At 46.8% G+C, this 14,074-nt stretch overlaps 1 protein-coding gene across 26 annotated transcripts in view; it reads left to right on the plus strand.

Annotated features, from left to right (window-relative positions):
• The window catches only part of NSD1 (nuclear receptor binding SET domain protein 1), a 149,251-nt gene continuing 135,177 nt past the window's right edge, over nucleotides 1–14,074 (plus strand). For 2 of the 26 annotated variants that reach the window (XM_055551193.1, XM_055551201.1), the window contains exons 1-2: nucleotides 4,217–4,256; nucleotides 4,997–5,086. Coding sequence is in view for 23 of the 26 variants with exons in the window: in XM_055551115.1 (XP_055407090.1) it covers nucleotides 4,160–5,086 (927 nt within the window). In the remaining 3 variants the exon portion in view is untranslated. The other 24 variants (XM_055551118.1, XM_055551174.1, XM_055551148.1 and 21 more) reach the window with 24 other exon arrangements.

Genomic DNA, 14,074 nt, shown 5'->3' on the forward strand with positions numbered 1-14,074 from the left:
TTAGGTGCGAGGGAGTCCCAGGTGGCGCTAGTGGTAAAGAACCCGCCTGCAAAGGCAGGAGACATGAGACGCTGGTTCGATCCTTGGGTTGGGAAGATCCTCTGGAGGAGGGCAGCCCACTCCAGTATTCTTGCCTGGAGAATCCCATGGACACAGGAGCCAGGCAGGTTACAATCCATACCGTGACATAAAATCGGACACGACTAAAACAATTTAGCATGCAAGAAGGAAGGAGTCAGTCAGAGCTCCCCCATTGAATTGACTAGAAAGGATTAGCAGGAGTCACTCCTTAGCAGAACAAAGGGCGGGTCCTTGTAGGGCGGGACCCTGGAGTGTAGACCCAGCTCTTCTTCGACTCACTGCCAACCTGCCTATGCACTTGGGAACAGTCAGGATACCTCATTCTCTTCAACAGGAGGCCACCTGAGGTCATAGTGCTCCCCTCATCACACTGGTTCCAGGGGACACCTTCCTTCCAAGACAGCCTGCTTGCTTTCTTGGCAGGGATGCATCCCAGCACTCAGGTGTGGTAAGGACCTGTTGTCTATCTCCTTGGCTGGTCTGTGGGTCTTGGAGGGAAGGAAGCTACGGGCATCCTGAGCTCCAAGTCTACTGGGGCCAGTTTCGGGGTGAAGGCTGGGGAAGGCTGAAGGACGGAATTTAGGGAGCAGCAAGCCAAAGCCAATACCGCGGAAGACAACGCCAAAAGTGCCTTTCTCCCAGGTGGGCTCGCTATTAACAGACAGAAGGATGGCGGGTAAACACTCCACTGAGGCAATAATTATGCACATTTACTAAGCCCTAGGAGGAATGGTAGTCACGTGGCTCTCGAGGGCGGCGCCCTCAGCTTTGAGATGGAGTTAACACTAATCACAGAAGGCTTTCTGGAGGAGGCGGAATTTTTTATGGCGGTCGTTAGTGATTTTCTCTGAATATCGAGGATGAATTTAGCACTCTAGGGACCAAATAGGTACCCAGGTGAGCTTTTTGTCGGGGATCAAGCCGGGAGGGGGAGGGAGGGTCAGAGTTGGATCGGGCTAGGCGAAGGGCCTGGGGGAGGTCGGCGTCGCGGGGTCGTTATTTGGGTTTCCCCACCTGCCCTCGCGGTGTCTTTGGTGATTGGACGCAGTAGGCCAGTGCTGCGGGGCCCCGGGTACTGGGTGCAGGCCTCGAGGTGCCAGGCGCCCGAGGGCAGAGCGCCCCAGACCAGGAATTAGGCGAGCAGTCTTGGCGGGGCCAGCCCGGCGGTCCGCCCTCCCAGCGCTGTTCCGCTGGGGTCCCGATGCCCGGCCCGCAGGGGCTAGGCGCGCGCTCCCCGGGGAGCAGGGCTGCGGAGCAGGCGGCCTGCGCGGGGCGGAGGTGGCACGAGAGGGCCATCTGCCTGGGTGCAGAGAACTGCAGCGTCCGCGGTGCGAGGCTCGGCCCCTCCGGGCCCCCAGCCCGCGTCCACTGCCCCGCGCGCACACACCTACTGACGCCCGCCCGCGCCCCCGGCCCGAGTCCCAGTGCCAGGCCTAGACTCGGACTAGGCGCGGGAGGCGGTGCAGGGATTAGTGGACCCCTCCCCCAGCGCTCCCCTAGCCCCGCCCGGGGCTGCGAGGACCCCTGGGCCCGGGGGTGACGAGGGAGCTTCGTCCCGGCGGTGCCCGGGCTCAGGACTCGGCCTCACTGGGCGGGGGCCGCACCGCGGCAGGCCGAGGTGCGGGCGCGCTGTCAGATTGCTGCCCGGCTCTGGTGCGGGGGGTGGGCTCAGCGCGGGGGTCGCCTGGCTTCATCCTCCCACGGAGGCCAAGGCTGGGCGGGCAGTGCCCGGGCGGGTAACCCGACCCGACCCGGCTCCCGGGAGCCGCTCACCCCGCACGGCCGGGCAGGGGGAGGAAGAGGAATGGAGGGAGGGGGAAGGGAAGGGATGGTGGGTGAGGGGCTGTGGGGACCGCAGGGCTGAGTCCCCGGCCTGTCTGCGCTGCTCTAGGGCGGCTGCCTTTGGTGCCTGGGACGAGCCAGCCCCCGGCCTCGCGGGCGTCGGGCCTGCGGCAGAAGGGAGCCCTGGGGCTGCACAGGCTTGGCTCGGGGAGGCAGACCCGAGCTGCTGCCTCCATTTTGTTTCCTGCTCTGCTTGGTCTGTGGTGGTGGTGATGTGGGCTTGGGGTGCGGCCCGGCAGGGGGTTCACCTGCGGCCGCGCCTGCTCGGGGTTTGAGGCCTCGAAGACCCCAGCCCAAGCCCCCAGGTGAGCCCCGCGGTAGGAGGGGGGTTGCCTTGGTCTCGAGCCCGAGCCGAGCGGGCTGAAGGCAGGTGCCCAGTGGATAGGGAACCCGGGCTGTAACCTAAGATGGAGGCCGGGACTGACGCGGGCCCGAGCGGGGCTGGCGGGGCGGTCGGACAGGCCTCAGCCCAGCCAGGTGCCGCCGGGGCTGGGGCTCCAGACCGGTAGGGTTCTGGAAACGTGTGCAGCCCGGGGCCGGCACAGCTCCCCGAGGTAGGTGAGGGGATCGGAGTGCCACCCACGACGCCCGCAGGCCCCGACACTCTGGGGAGGCGCGCGAGGCCCCTGGGAGCCCGCCTCAGGCCCCGCCCGGGCAGTCGGGCCGGCCCGTAGGCCCGGGCCGCGAGCGGGAGCGCAGGGGGAGGGGAGGGGGCGGCAGCGGCGGCTCCGCTGATTGGGTGGCGCGCTCGCGAGCCCGACTTCACCCGCCCTGAACCCCGAAGAGTGAGGCAAAGGAGCGCGCGCCTTGGGGGAAGGGGTGCGCGCGCACTCGGGGCCCCAGCCGCACGCGGGCCGGCGCGAGGCGCTCGGTCGCACGCGCCACCGCGGGGGCGCGCGCGGTGGGGGTGTGAGGAGGAGGAGGCGGCGGCGGAATAGGCCGGGGCAGGTCGCGCTTGCTACCTTCTCTCCAGAAGAGAGACGCGGGGGGAGGGGGGTGCGGCGAGCGGCTCCACGCTCTCCCCACCGCTCCGCTCGCGCCCCAGTGTAATGAGGGTCACCCCCTCCCCCCAGCCGGCCCGGGAGGGGGCGCGGGGCACGGTAACTAGTGCGCTGGGGTGGGCGGCGGGCTGGCGCGAGCGGATGGGGGAGGCGGCCGGGCGGGGAAGATGGTGGTGGCCGTGAGGTGAGGGGCGCGGGGAGGGCCGGGCGCGGCGCAGGGTTGGTGGCCCGCGGCGTTGCAGCCGCAGGTCCCCTCCCCCTACATCACTACCAGCCGGGCTCAGGCCTAGCCGGCCGGGGCTCCGCGAACTTCCTCCCCGCGCGGCCCGTGCCCCGCCGGCCTCCCGCGCGCACCTCGGCCTCCGCCTCCCTTCAGGTAGCCGGCTGGGGGGCACGGGGCTGGCTGCCCTCCTGCAGCAAACTTTGCTTGGTGCTGAATATTGATGAGTGCGATCGGCTCGGCCAGGAGGTGCTACCGGCGCTGCGGGAAGGAACGCGGCCCGGGCAGGCGGCGGCGGCGTCGGCAGCAGCCATGTTTGTCAAGCTGTAGCAGCTGCTGCTGCTGCCCTGACTCGGCTTCACCGACTGCCTCCGTTTCTCCCCCTGCCGCGTTCCGGCCTCTGGGCCTGCAGCTGTGGACCAAGCAGGCCTGCAATCAGAAAGGAGAACTTCGGGGTGCACCCGCTTCGCCGACTTGCTTGCGGCCTGAGCACGGCCACTGCAAAGGCTCGGGCGCCAGTTGGGGCGCAGGGTGCAGCGCTATTGTGACCGCTGCGCCCGAGCGAGCCAGGAAGGATGGGGGGGTAACCTTTTTGTCCAGCGTCCCGGAGCCCCCCTCGAACCCTATAGCCCGCTGCTTTTGGGAGATCCGGCCGCTGGACTCCTAGCGGGGGAGGGGAAAGACAATCCTGTTTGAGATTTGGAAATTTCTACTGCCAACGGGATTTTAATTTTAGATCAGCCCAACTGCCCACCAGTCTGCAGGAAAAAGGGACGGGCTGTTTCCATGTGGCAAGATCTACCCGTCTCCGGGAAGATGGAGTTCGCGGAGGCTCACCGAGGCTGTTTTTCCATCGTCAGCTGGGGAACTTTTTCCACCCATGGAAGTGCAGCAGAAAAGCATCGAGGCCACTAGGCCTTGAGAAGTGGCTGCCATTTTGAAGATAAGAGTCAAATGGCCCATTAACTCAGATTAATTGACGTGTTTTTGGATTCCAGGTTGATGCTGGCCCAGGATGGATCAGACCTGTGAACTACCTAGAAGAAATTGTCTGCTGCCCTTTTCCAATCCAGTGAATTTAGATGCCCCTGAAGACAAGGACAGCCCTTTCGGTAATGGTCAATCCAATTTTTCTGAGCCACTTAATGGGTGTACTATGCAGTTATCGACTGCCAGTGGAACATCCCAAAATGCTTATGGACAAGATTCTCCATCTTGTTACATTCCACTGCGGAAACTACAGGATTTGGCCTCCATGATCAATGTAGAGTATTTAAATGGGTCTGCTGATGGATCAGAATCCTTTCAAGACCCTGAAAAAAGTGATTCAAGAGCTCAGTCGCCAGTTGTTTGCACTTCCTTGAATCCTGGTGGTCCAACAGCACTTGCTATGAAACAGGAACCCTCTTGTAATAACTCCCCTGAACTCCAGGTAAAAGTAACAAAGACTGTCAAGAATGGCTTTCTGCACTTTGAGAATTTTACTTGTGTGGACGATGCAGATGTAGATTCTGAAATGGACCCAGAACAGCCAGTCACAGAGGATGAGAGTATAGAGGAGATCTTTGAGGAAACTCAAACCAATGCCACCTGCAATTATGAGCCTAAATCAGAGAATGGTGTAGACGTGGCCATGGGAGATGAACAAGACAGCACACCAGACAGTAGACACGGTGCAGGCAAACCGCCATTCTTGCCATTAGCTCCTCAGACCGAAACGCAGAGAAATAAGCAAAGAAGTGACGTGGACGGCAGCCATGAAAAAGCAGCCCTTCTCCCAGCCCCCCTTTCGCTAGGAGATACAAACGTTACCATAGAAGAGCAATTAAACTCAATAAATTTATCTTTTCAGGATGATCCAGACTCCAGTACCAGTACATTAGGAAACATGCTAGAATTACCTGGAACTTCATCATCATCTACTTCACAGGAATTGCCATTTGTAAGCAGTTTTTGGTACAACTTAAATATATACATTAATGTATATATACAGGCAACTTAAAGGGAAACTATAAAAACCAGTTATAACTAATTGGTTTTTGGTTGTTTACCAGTTCACAGATGAAAGCTTATTGCTAATGATAAGCTCTTTGGGAAAATTTTACTTTGATCTAAAATTTTTTCTGTTTTATATGAGTTTGATTCTTTTCTGATTTTCCAAGTCAACTCTCCATTGAGGACTGGTTAAGAGTTAAGCTTTTAAGGGCATTTGATGGAGTTCAGAATTAAGTTTTCAAGATAGAGGTATACATTTGTTTAGCTTTTTTTCTAGAAGTGTCCTTGGCTTTGGCTTGCTTGTGTCATGAGTACAGGAATCAGTGAATAACCTGGAGTCCTATTTTTGCATAAGGCATGGCTTACATTTTTAGTTGATGGGATGACTTGCAGGTTGAAGTACATTTCGGGTTCACATTCAGGGTAGCTCAGATGAAAAGGCCTTTTTGGACATCAGTCAAAATTTAAATTAGGCTATTTTTTCTGAAGTACGTGTTGTACAGCATCCTATGGTAACAGCCACCATCAGAGTACACTCTTGAACCTTTTCTGCTTTTAAATTTTGAAGTGTAGTTATGTGTGTGGTATGGGTGTATGTGTATAGAAATGGGAAAAAATGTACTTTGAGTTACTCAGTAGCGCTACCTACTGTTGTTAGATTGTGGTAAATGATACTTGCTTTTTAAAAATCTGGTCTTCACCCAGAATTTTTGACTGTCCCTAGTTAGCTAAATGACCAGTTGACTTCACTTACCCTGTTTCATCACTTTAAAAATCTGAACCAGCTTGGTTGTTAAAAGATTCCTTTCAACTTTAAATATTTGATTCTGATTTTGTTTCTGCCCAGACACATTTGTCATGGTCATCTGTTATGTCACCAAAGAGGATCCCATTCCCTCCTCAAGATGCCTCTGAAATACTCTGTTAAGATTTAGATAGGAAAAACTTTATGGTGTGTGGTGATAGTTTTGAGTGCATTAAACGTTCATTTTACTATATAGCCCTGCTGTTCTTTAAAATTAAGAGTGAGAATGTGGGTGTGTCGCTTTTGTTTCTGTTGATTCATATCTTAAATATGCGTTAGTACTACTCCTTGATTTCTTAGTTTGGCAGTTGCAGATTTAAAAAATTTGTTTCGGTAGTTATCTTGAGTCTGTTTTGTCCTAGCTATTTTTTAGGGTGGATAGGCTGTGTTGGCAGCCTATCAGCAGCTCAGACAAATTCTTCTTGTTACATTGAGATGTATTTTACATGTATATAGTTTTGTCCCTACATAAAAACTTAGATCGGAAGGTGGAGATACATGTTTCTTTAGAAGTAAGTGTAAGTGTAAATCTGTGTGGTTCTTATCAAAGAGGTGTCATTATTGGTTCTAAAATACTAGAGCCTTTAGAAAAAACATTATGCATCTAAAATGAGAGTTAACAAACTTGTATAAGTGTAGAAAAATTTTTTTCATGTAGAAAATAAAATTACTCAAAGACTGTGAACTTGAAGAAACCAGTATCTATTTTTTGACCGTCCTGCATGTGGCTTTTTGGATCTTAGTTCCCCTGACCAGACTGAACAGTGCAGTAGTTCAGTCTTAGTTCCAGGCCATGGCAGTGAAAGTCCTAACCACTGAACGCCAGGAAATTGGAATCTTTATTCTGTTAAGTCTTTCTCACAGATTGTGGATAAATCTGAAGAGCTTCATCCAAAATCGATTGCTTTTATTTTCGCCTTTGATATTTTCTGAGAATTTAAAGTGAAGTCAGTCTCAAAATGCAAATTTAGTTGAACAGTAAGCTTGAGAGAGGTGTAATTAAAAGAAATTCTATATAGCTACTTGATGTATTCAGACTATTCACAGTGACTGGTTGATGCAGCAGGTATGGAGAGCACTTACTCTGTATTAGAGCCTGTGCTTAGGGCTAGAAATTTTAGAAAATCTTTTGCACATGCTATTGTCTGATACTGTGATAGAATAAGAGTCTCCTGGCAAGGGTAACAAGTACTTATTAGGATTTTAAAACGAGTACTTATTAGGATTTTAAACCCTCTGTCTGGAACTAGAAATGACAACATGATTAAACGTTGTATTGCCAGTTGTTTTTGTACAACTCGCTATCAGCAGACTGTCTGTCTCCTGTCATAAAGGAGCAACCTCTTCAGTTTACCTTCATACTCTTCAGTTACTTTTTCTGCATACAGTGATGTGAAATGGTTCTCACTATAGTTAATAATCCTGACCTGGTATTTTTATATTTAATTGGGTTGATACTGTCTAATTTCTGCCAGTGTACATATATAGTATACAGTGCTTTGTATATTGTAGGTGTTTGGAAAAAATCTTCAAGGAAGGTTGGTTCCCAGAGCTCCAAGTTATAACAGGCAATAACTTAGTTTTAAGTGCTTTGGTCTGTATTGTCTCATTGGGTCTTCATAGCTTTGTAGTAAAAAACAAATGTCATGGAAGGTCTAGGTCTGCCTTAAAGGTACTTAAGATTATTGGGGATAAGACTGAAAACTATTGAAACCATAGAATTATTTGAGTATTCTTGGTTTTCTTTAGGGACTTTTGAAGGTCCCTGACATTCTTGCCTGGGCCTGAAGTATCTCCTGGTTTTCTTACTAGACTGCAGCAATTGTTTGTTTGATATTCTTCCTCATTTAGATATTTTATGGAGGTAAAATTGAGTTAATTTATGCTGTGGCAGTATTCATGAATTTGGGGAATCCTCCAAGTTCTTAGGATGTAGGCAGCCTCCAGAGTAGTCTAAAGTATATATTAGTGATTCTCTTTAGTTGAAGAAGACCACTAAAAATGAACACAATTAAAATTGAGGACTAAAATTTCACAAGTAAATAGGGAGGAACAGGTTTAGATTTTATATTGAAATGTAAAATTGAGAATTAAAAAAGTCAGTTTTAAACCTTTATCAAAATTTTGATTTTGATGGCAACTATTTTTTTATAATAAGGCAAGAATCAAATAGATTTTTATTTTTGGCTATGATGGGTCTCCATTGCTGCACATTGGCATTCTGTACAGTCAACGGTGAGCATAGGCTGCTCTTCATTGTGGTGCTCAGGCTTCTCATGGCAATGGCTTCTCTTGTTGTGGAGCATGGGCTCTAGGCACCCGGGCTTCAGTAGTTGCAGACCTTGGGCTCTAGAGTACTGGCTCAGTAGTTGTGGCGCAGGGGCTTAGTTGCTCAGTGACATGTGGAATCCTCCTGGACCAGGGATTTAACCAGTGTCCCTTGAATTGCAAGTCTTAACCACTGGACTACCAGAGAAGCCCTCAAGTAGGTTTTTAAAAATTTTGTCCAGCAAAATTGTACAATAGGTAGATGGCATACTTTGTTTTACTTCATTTTCTTACCATGATCATAAGGATAAATTTTTATAAAATATTTAAGGACTTAGTCTTTTTTTTTTTTTTAAGGACTTAGTCTTAACTAAGGTATTCTTTTAAAAAAAAAATCCACTATGCACAGTTTCAGGTATATACCAAAGAAGAGAAAATGGTTGAATTTCCATGTACTCCTCACCAAGCTTTAAGAATTACTGATATTTTGCCAATCTTGTTTTATCCTCCCTCCACTATGTCATTTCACTAACTTCTTTTAATCCTTTGATGTTCATCATCTCTCTCTCTCAAGCTTTTGTCCTGTTCTCCTTGTCAGTTGTCACTTGTTTATTGGTTGACCTAGATCACCTTTTTCTTGCCTTTAATTGGAGTAGTTCTTTATTATTTGCATTGACTTTAAGAAACAGCATCTTTGTGCCAGATTTGTTTGCAGTTTTACCTTGTAATTGATTTACACTGTAATACTAGCTTGTGCTTCATTAGGTAGAGACAGACACTATATTGTATGTGGGATAGACGTTAAATAGAGACTTTTTTGGGAGCCATTTCAAGATAGATATCTTGATGTTGTGACAGTATACCCCTGTATAGTCTTGGAGATGGAGAAAATACGAACCACTCTCTGTACTAAGTTCTGGGCTGTGGATGTTCAGGTGGTTATGGAGATCAATGGAGAGGTGAATGAAACCTAGAGCAATCAAGGCTCCAGTGAAGAGTGGGACTTCAGTTCATTGACTGGGTTGGGTTTGGTTAGGTTTAGAAAGGTACTTTGGATAAAAAGAATTAAATAAACAGAGTATTTTCACAGGGTTGGGTAGAATGGTTTAGTTGCTCAGTTATGTCTGACTCTGTGACCCCACGGACTGTAGCCTGCCAGGCTCCTCTGTCCATGGGATTTCTTAGGCAGTAATCCTCCAGTGGATTGCCATTTCCTCTTCCAGGGGATCTTCCTGATCCAGGGATCGAACTCATGTCTCCTGGATTGTAGGCAGATTCTTGACCAATGAGCCACCAGGGAAGCCCATCCTTGTGAAATAGGGCCTAGAAATTCAGATTGGCATTTGATGTTGATGTGATAGAAACTGGGATCCAGTGAGGAATTTTAGCTGAGAAGTGATGATGAAATCTGTGTTTGGGAAATTTTGGCTGGGAGAGAGTAGAGGCAATGTTAGGTTGTGGAGTCTTGCAGTAGTAATTAAAAATTAGAATTGAGCAGAGTCAGTAGTAGAAAGGGGATAAATCTGAGAGATTATTTCAGAGAGAAAATTGGCAGCCCTTTTAGGGTTGCCTGGACTGGAAATAAAGTTGGAGCCTGGATTTGAGGAATGAAAGAGATAAGTACAGACTATGTTCAAGGCTTGTTGTGTTGGTGCCTGAGACAGAAATGGGGTTCGCTCTTCCCTTCTCATCATTTCAGCAATTCTCGGCTTCCTCCTTTCCTGTCTCCACACTTCTCAGTTTCTGCTTTTTCTCTGACTCTGTCCCTGCTGGAGGTCCTGGTTCTCATCATTACTTTCTCCTTTCTGCTAGGATCTTTATTCTCAACCTTCACTGCATCACTTTTTCTGCCTAAAAACAGAATGCCATCTTTCTATTCTAAAGAATCTTCCTCTGTCCTCTAACCCCTGTGATTACTTTCCTGTTTCCTGGGGAATTTCTTGAGAGTTGTCTACTTTGTTTACCCCTCCTTAAAGCCCTGTGGATTGGCTTCTCTACTCTGTTGGAACTGTTCTTTTCAAAGTTACAAATGACACCTCCAGACTTATCCTACTAGATGTGCAGTGTTTTGACCACTGCTCCTTTAAACAGTCCTTTTTGGACTGCTTGTTCTCTTTTCTTCCTCTTTTCTGTCATTCTCTGCAGTCTTATCTGCTTTTATTAATTCACTTCTCTGCTGTGTGAAAACTCTTGATCTGACTTCTGAGCTTCAGACCAAGAAACAAATTTCCAGCTGAGTTTCTCTTCCACCTGTAGCATATTGGCTACTTTTGACCATCTCTTTTTGCCAAACATGCTTTTCCTTCTGTCTTTTTAAAAAAATATTTATTTTTATTTGTTTGCCCATGCCAGATCTTAGTCGTAACATGAGGCATATTTGATCTTCATTGCAGCATTCATGATCTTTTAATTGCAGCCTGTGGGGGTCTTTTAGTTGCAGCATGCAAACTTGCTGCATGTGGGATCTAGTTTCCTGACCAGGGATCAAACCCAGGCTCCTTGCACTGGAATCAGGGAGACTTAGCCACTGGACTGCTAGGGAAATCCCCTCCTGTCTTAATGATGGCATCATCCTCCAGTTCTTTTCAAGGTTGGAAACCTTGGAATCACTTGTTTATATGATAAAAATGAACTTGAGTACCTTCTCAATGCCAGACACTGCTGGTATTAAAAGGAAAGATACAGTCTGCTTTTAAGGAACTTTACCATCCAAGGAAGACTGGTGTAAACAATGACAGTACAGAATACCACACGGCCTGGTAGAAGTTACAGAGCAGGACTGTGGGAGTTTGGAAAAAGTCATGCCTGGAGTAATGTGGAAGAATTTCATAGAAGGTTATATATATTTAAGCAGAGACATGCCAGTAAGTAAGGAGGAATAGCATATGAAAGTGGGAAGAAATTCTTTGAATAGGAATCTGAGAGAAGCAGGGTTATCAGGAGGTAAGTATAAATATAGGCCTTGTATTCCATATAGGGTTGAATTTTTATGCTGTTTCCATTCTATTATGTTATCTTTATTACTGGTCTTCATATTGTTTTTCTTTCCAGTCTTTCTGGAGAGACAGAATTACCTTTGACCTTCAAAATGAGAAATACGAGGTGAGGTCTCTGATGGGGCTTCCCTGGTAGCTCAGGTGGTAAAGAATCTTCCTGCAATATGGGAGACCTGGGTTCGATTCCTGGATTGGGAAGATCTCCTGGAGGAGGGCATGGCAATCCACTCCAGTATTCTAGACTGGAACCCCATGGACAGAGGAGCCTGGTGAGCTACAGTCCATGGGGTCACAAAGTGTCAGGACTGAGTGACTGTAAGCACACAAACAAAACACAGGTCTCTGATGAAAGCTTTACCTTCAGTGCCTAACTCTTCTCCCCATTTGCCTAACAAATAAAGCCCAAATTCAGTGTGTTTGATAAGACCTCATCTTGACTTTCCCAAATCTCATCTGCTGAGATATCCTGGCTGACCTGAGTTCAGCCAACCTGAATTATTAGTGGTGCCTTACTTCACTGTCCCCTGGCTTATGCCTTTCTCTTCCTGGTCTAATTTCAGCATTTAGTATCTTAACAGTGTGTAGTGTGATGCTTTCTTTGTAGCAGACACTCAGTGTACTTATGGAGTAGAAGAATGAATGGTACTATTACAGAGATACAAGTTGGGAAGGGGAGTAAATTTTAGGTAGGAAGGTGATCAGATCAATGTACCAAATTTCAAAACTTCAGAGATTTTTTTTTTTACTTCATTCCCTCATGCCTTCAGTTTCTAAGGGCTTTGAATTTGTGCTTCTTATATCTCAAGCTTTCATTTTCCTATTCTTATGTATAAGCTCTTAAGGATATTAAGTCATAATAGTTTTGTAGGACAGATTCCTTGAGATGCTACTAGTAGAAGTCCCTGATCTCTTTGAGCCCATTCCTCATTTCTAAATGAGGCAAATACTGTGCAGCCTTGCACATTTGAGAGGATGCAGCAAAATAATTTATCTGAAGCAGCTAGCACAGTGCTGTTTTTGAAGTAGGTGCTCAGTAAGTGATGCATGTTATTCTATGCCAAGAGCCAAATGCACATTTGAAAGAATTGTGAATTTTGAGAAACATATCTTTACTGTTTTGCTTTTTTCTGTTTATCCAAACTCTTCTTGCTTAATTGGTAAGATAAGGGCATTGGACTATTTGACAGTTTCAGTTTTTGTTTAATATCAGGAGAATTGGATCCATTTTTTGATTGGTAATCAGGAGAATTTAATTTGGGCCTTAAATTCAGTATCTTTCCACACTCCAGCTGTGAAGTGGTATAACTTATTACATTGTTGCTCTTTGCTGGGTGTTCTTTGTCCTGGATATAAATGTTTCATTTCCACCCCCTGGTTTGTAGGAGAGCCCACCTCTTTTCTGGTGGTGGACTTGATTTTCATTGAATGATCATTTTTGAAACTTTAAAATGATCTCAAATGAAGAAATTGCTAGGAATCTTTTTAGTTAGAAAAGTAACATAAATTCATGGTAAAAGTGAAAGATAGAATGTTAATAAAAAAGGATCTTTATTTCTGTCTTCACATGCTCCCTCTTTTTTTCTTTTTTTGGGTCAAACTGCCACTTGTGGGATCTTATTTCCCTAACCAGTCCTAACCGTTGAACTGCCTGGGAATTCCCAATGCTCCCTCATTTTCACTCTTAATATTTTATTAGAATTTTCTTTGTGTTTGTAGACCTTTTTTTTTTTTTTAATCTTTTGGACACACAAGTGGCCTCATATACATATTATTGATACTTTGTTTAATATATTAAGGACATGCATTCAAATGAACATGTAGGTAGATTTTTTTTTTTTTTAATTATTGAAACTTTTATTGAAATTAGTATAAGTGCACATGCAGTTAGTTGTAAGAAATAGTACAGAGATCTCATGTGTTTTGCTTGATTTTGCAGTGGTATGTTTTGTGAAAGCATCTAATACCACAACCAGATTATTGACATTGGTATAATCCACCAAACCTACTCAGATGACCCAGTTTTTGTTTTTCGTATTATTTTTTAAAGAAAATTCTTTATTTCTATAAGGACATATTCCAGATGTCCCTGGTTTTACTTCTATTTGTGTATACTCTGTTCTTTGCATTTTTGTCACCTGTATGGATTTGTATACTCAGTACCGCAGTTAAGGTATTTAACAGTTTCAGTGCCGCAAGGGTCTCTCCTGTGGCCCTTTTGTATCACATCCATCTTCTTCCTGGCAATTCCTCCTCCATCTTTGGCCAACTACTAACCTGTCCTTTGTTTCTAAAATTTTGTCATTTAAAAAGTGCCCGTAAATGGAATCATGCAGTATATATATGTATTTGGTGTTTTCACTTAAAATTACCTGGAGAGTCATCCAAGTTACTGAGTATATCGATACTTTATTTCTTTTTGTTACTAAGTAGAAGGCAATGGCACCCCACTCCAGTACTCTTGCCTGGAAAATCCCATGGACGGAGGAGCCTGGTAGGCTGCAATCCATGGGGTCTCGAAGAAACGGACGCGACTGAGCAACTTCCCTTTCACTTTTCCCTTTCATGCATTGGAGAAGGAAATGGCAACCCACTCCAGTGTTCTTGCCTAGAGAATCCCAGGGACAGCGGAGCCTGGTGGGCTGCCGTCTATGGGGTCACACAGAGTCGGACACGACTGAAGCGACTTAGCAGTAGCAGCATTCTATTACACACACACACACACCAGTTTGTTTAACCGTTCACCTGTTGAAGGACATCTGGGTTTATTCTAGCTTTTGGCTATTAGAAGTAAAAGTGCTGTGACCATTCATATATAGCTTTTGTGTGAACATAAGTTTTAATTTTTCTGGGAATAATGCCCAAGAGT

The sequence above is a fragment of the Bubalus kerabau genome, chromosome 1 (genome assembly GCF_029407905.1).
Source record: "Bubalus kerabau isolate K-KA32 ecotype Philippines breed swamp buffalo chromosome 1, PCC_UOA_SB_1v2, whole genome shotgun sequence".
In the NCBI taxonomy this organism is placed as follows: Eukaryota; Metazoa; Chordata; class Mammalia; order Artiodactyla; family Bovidae; genus Bubalus; species Bubalus kerabau.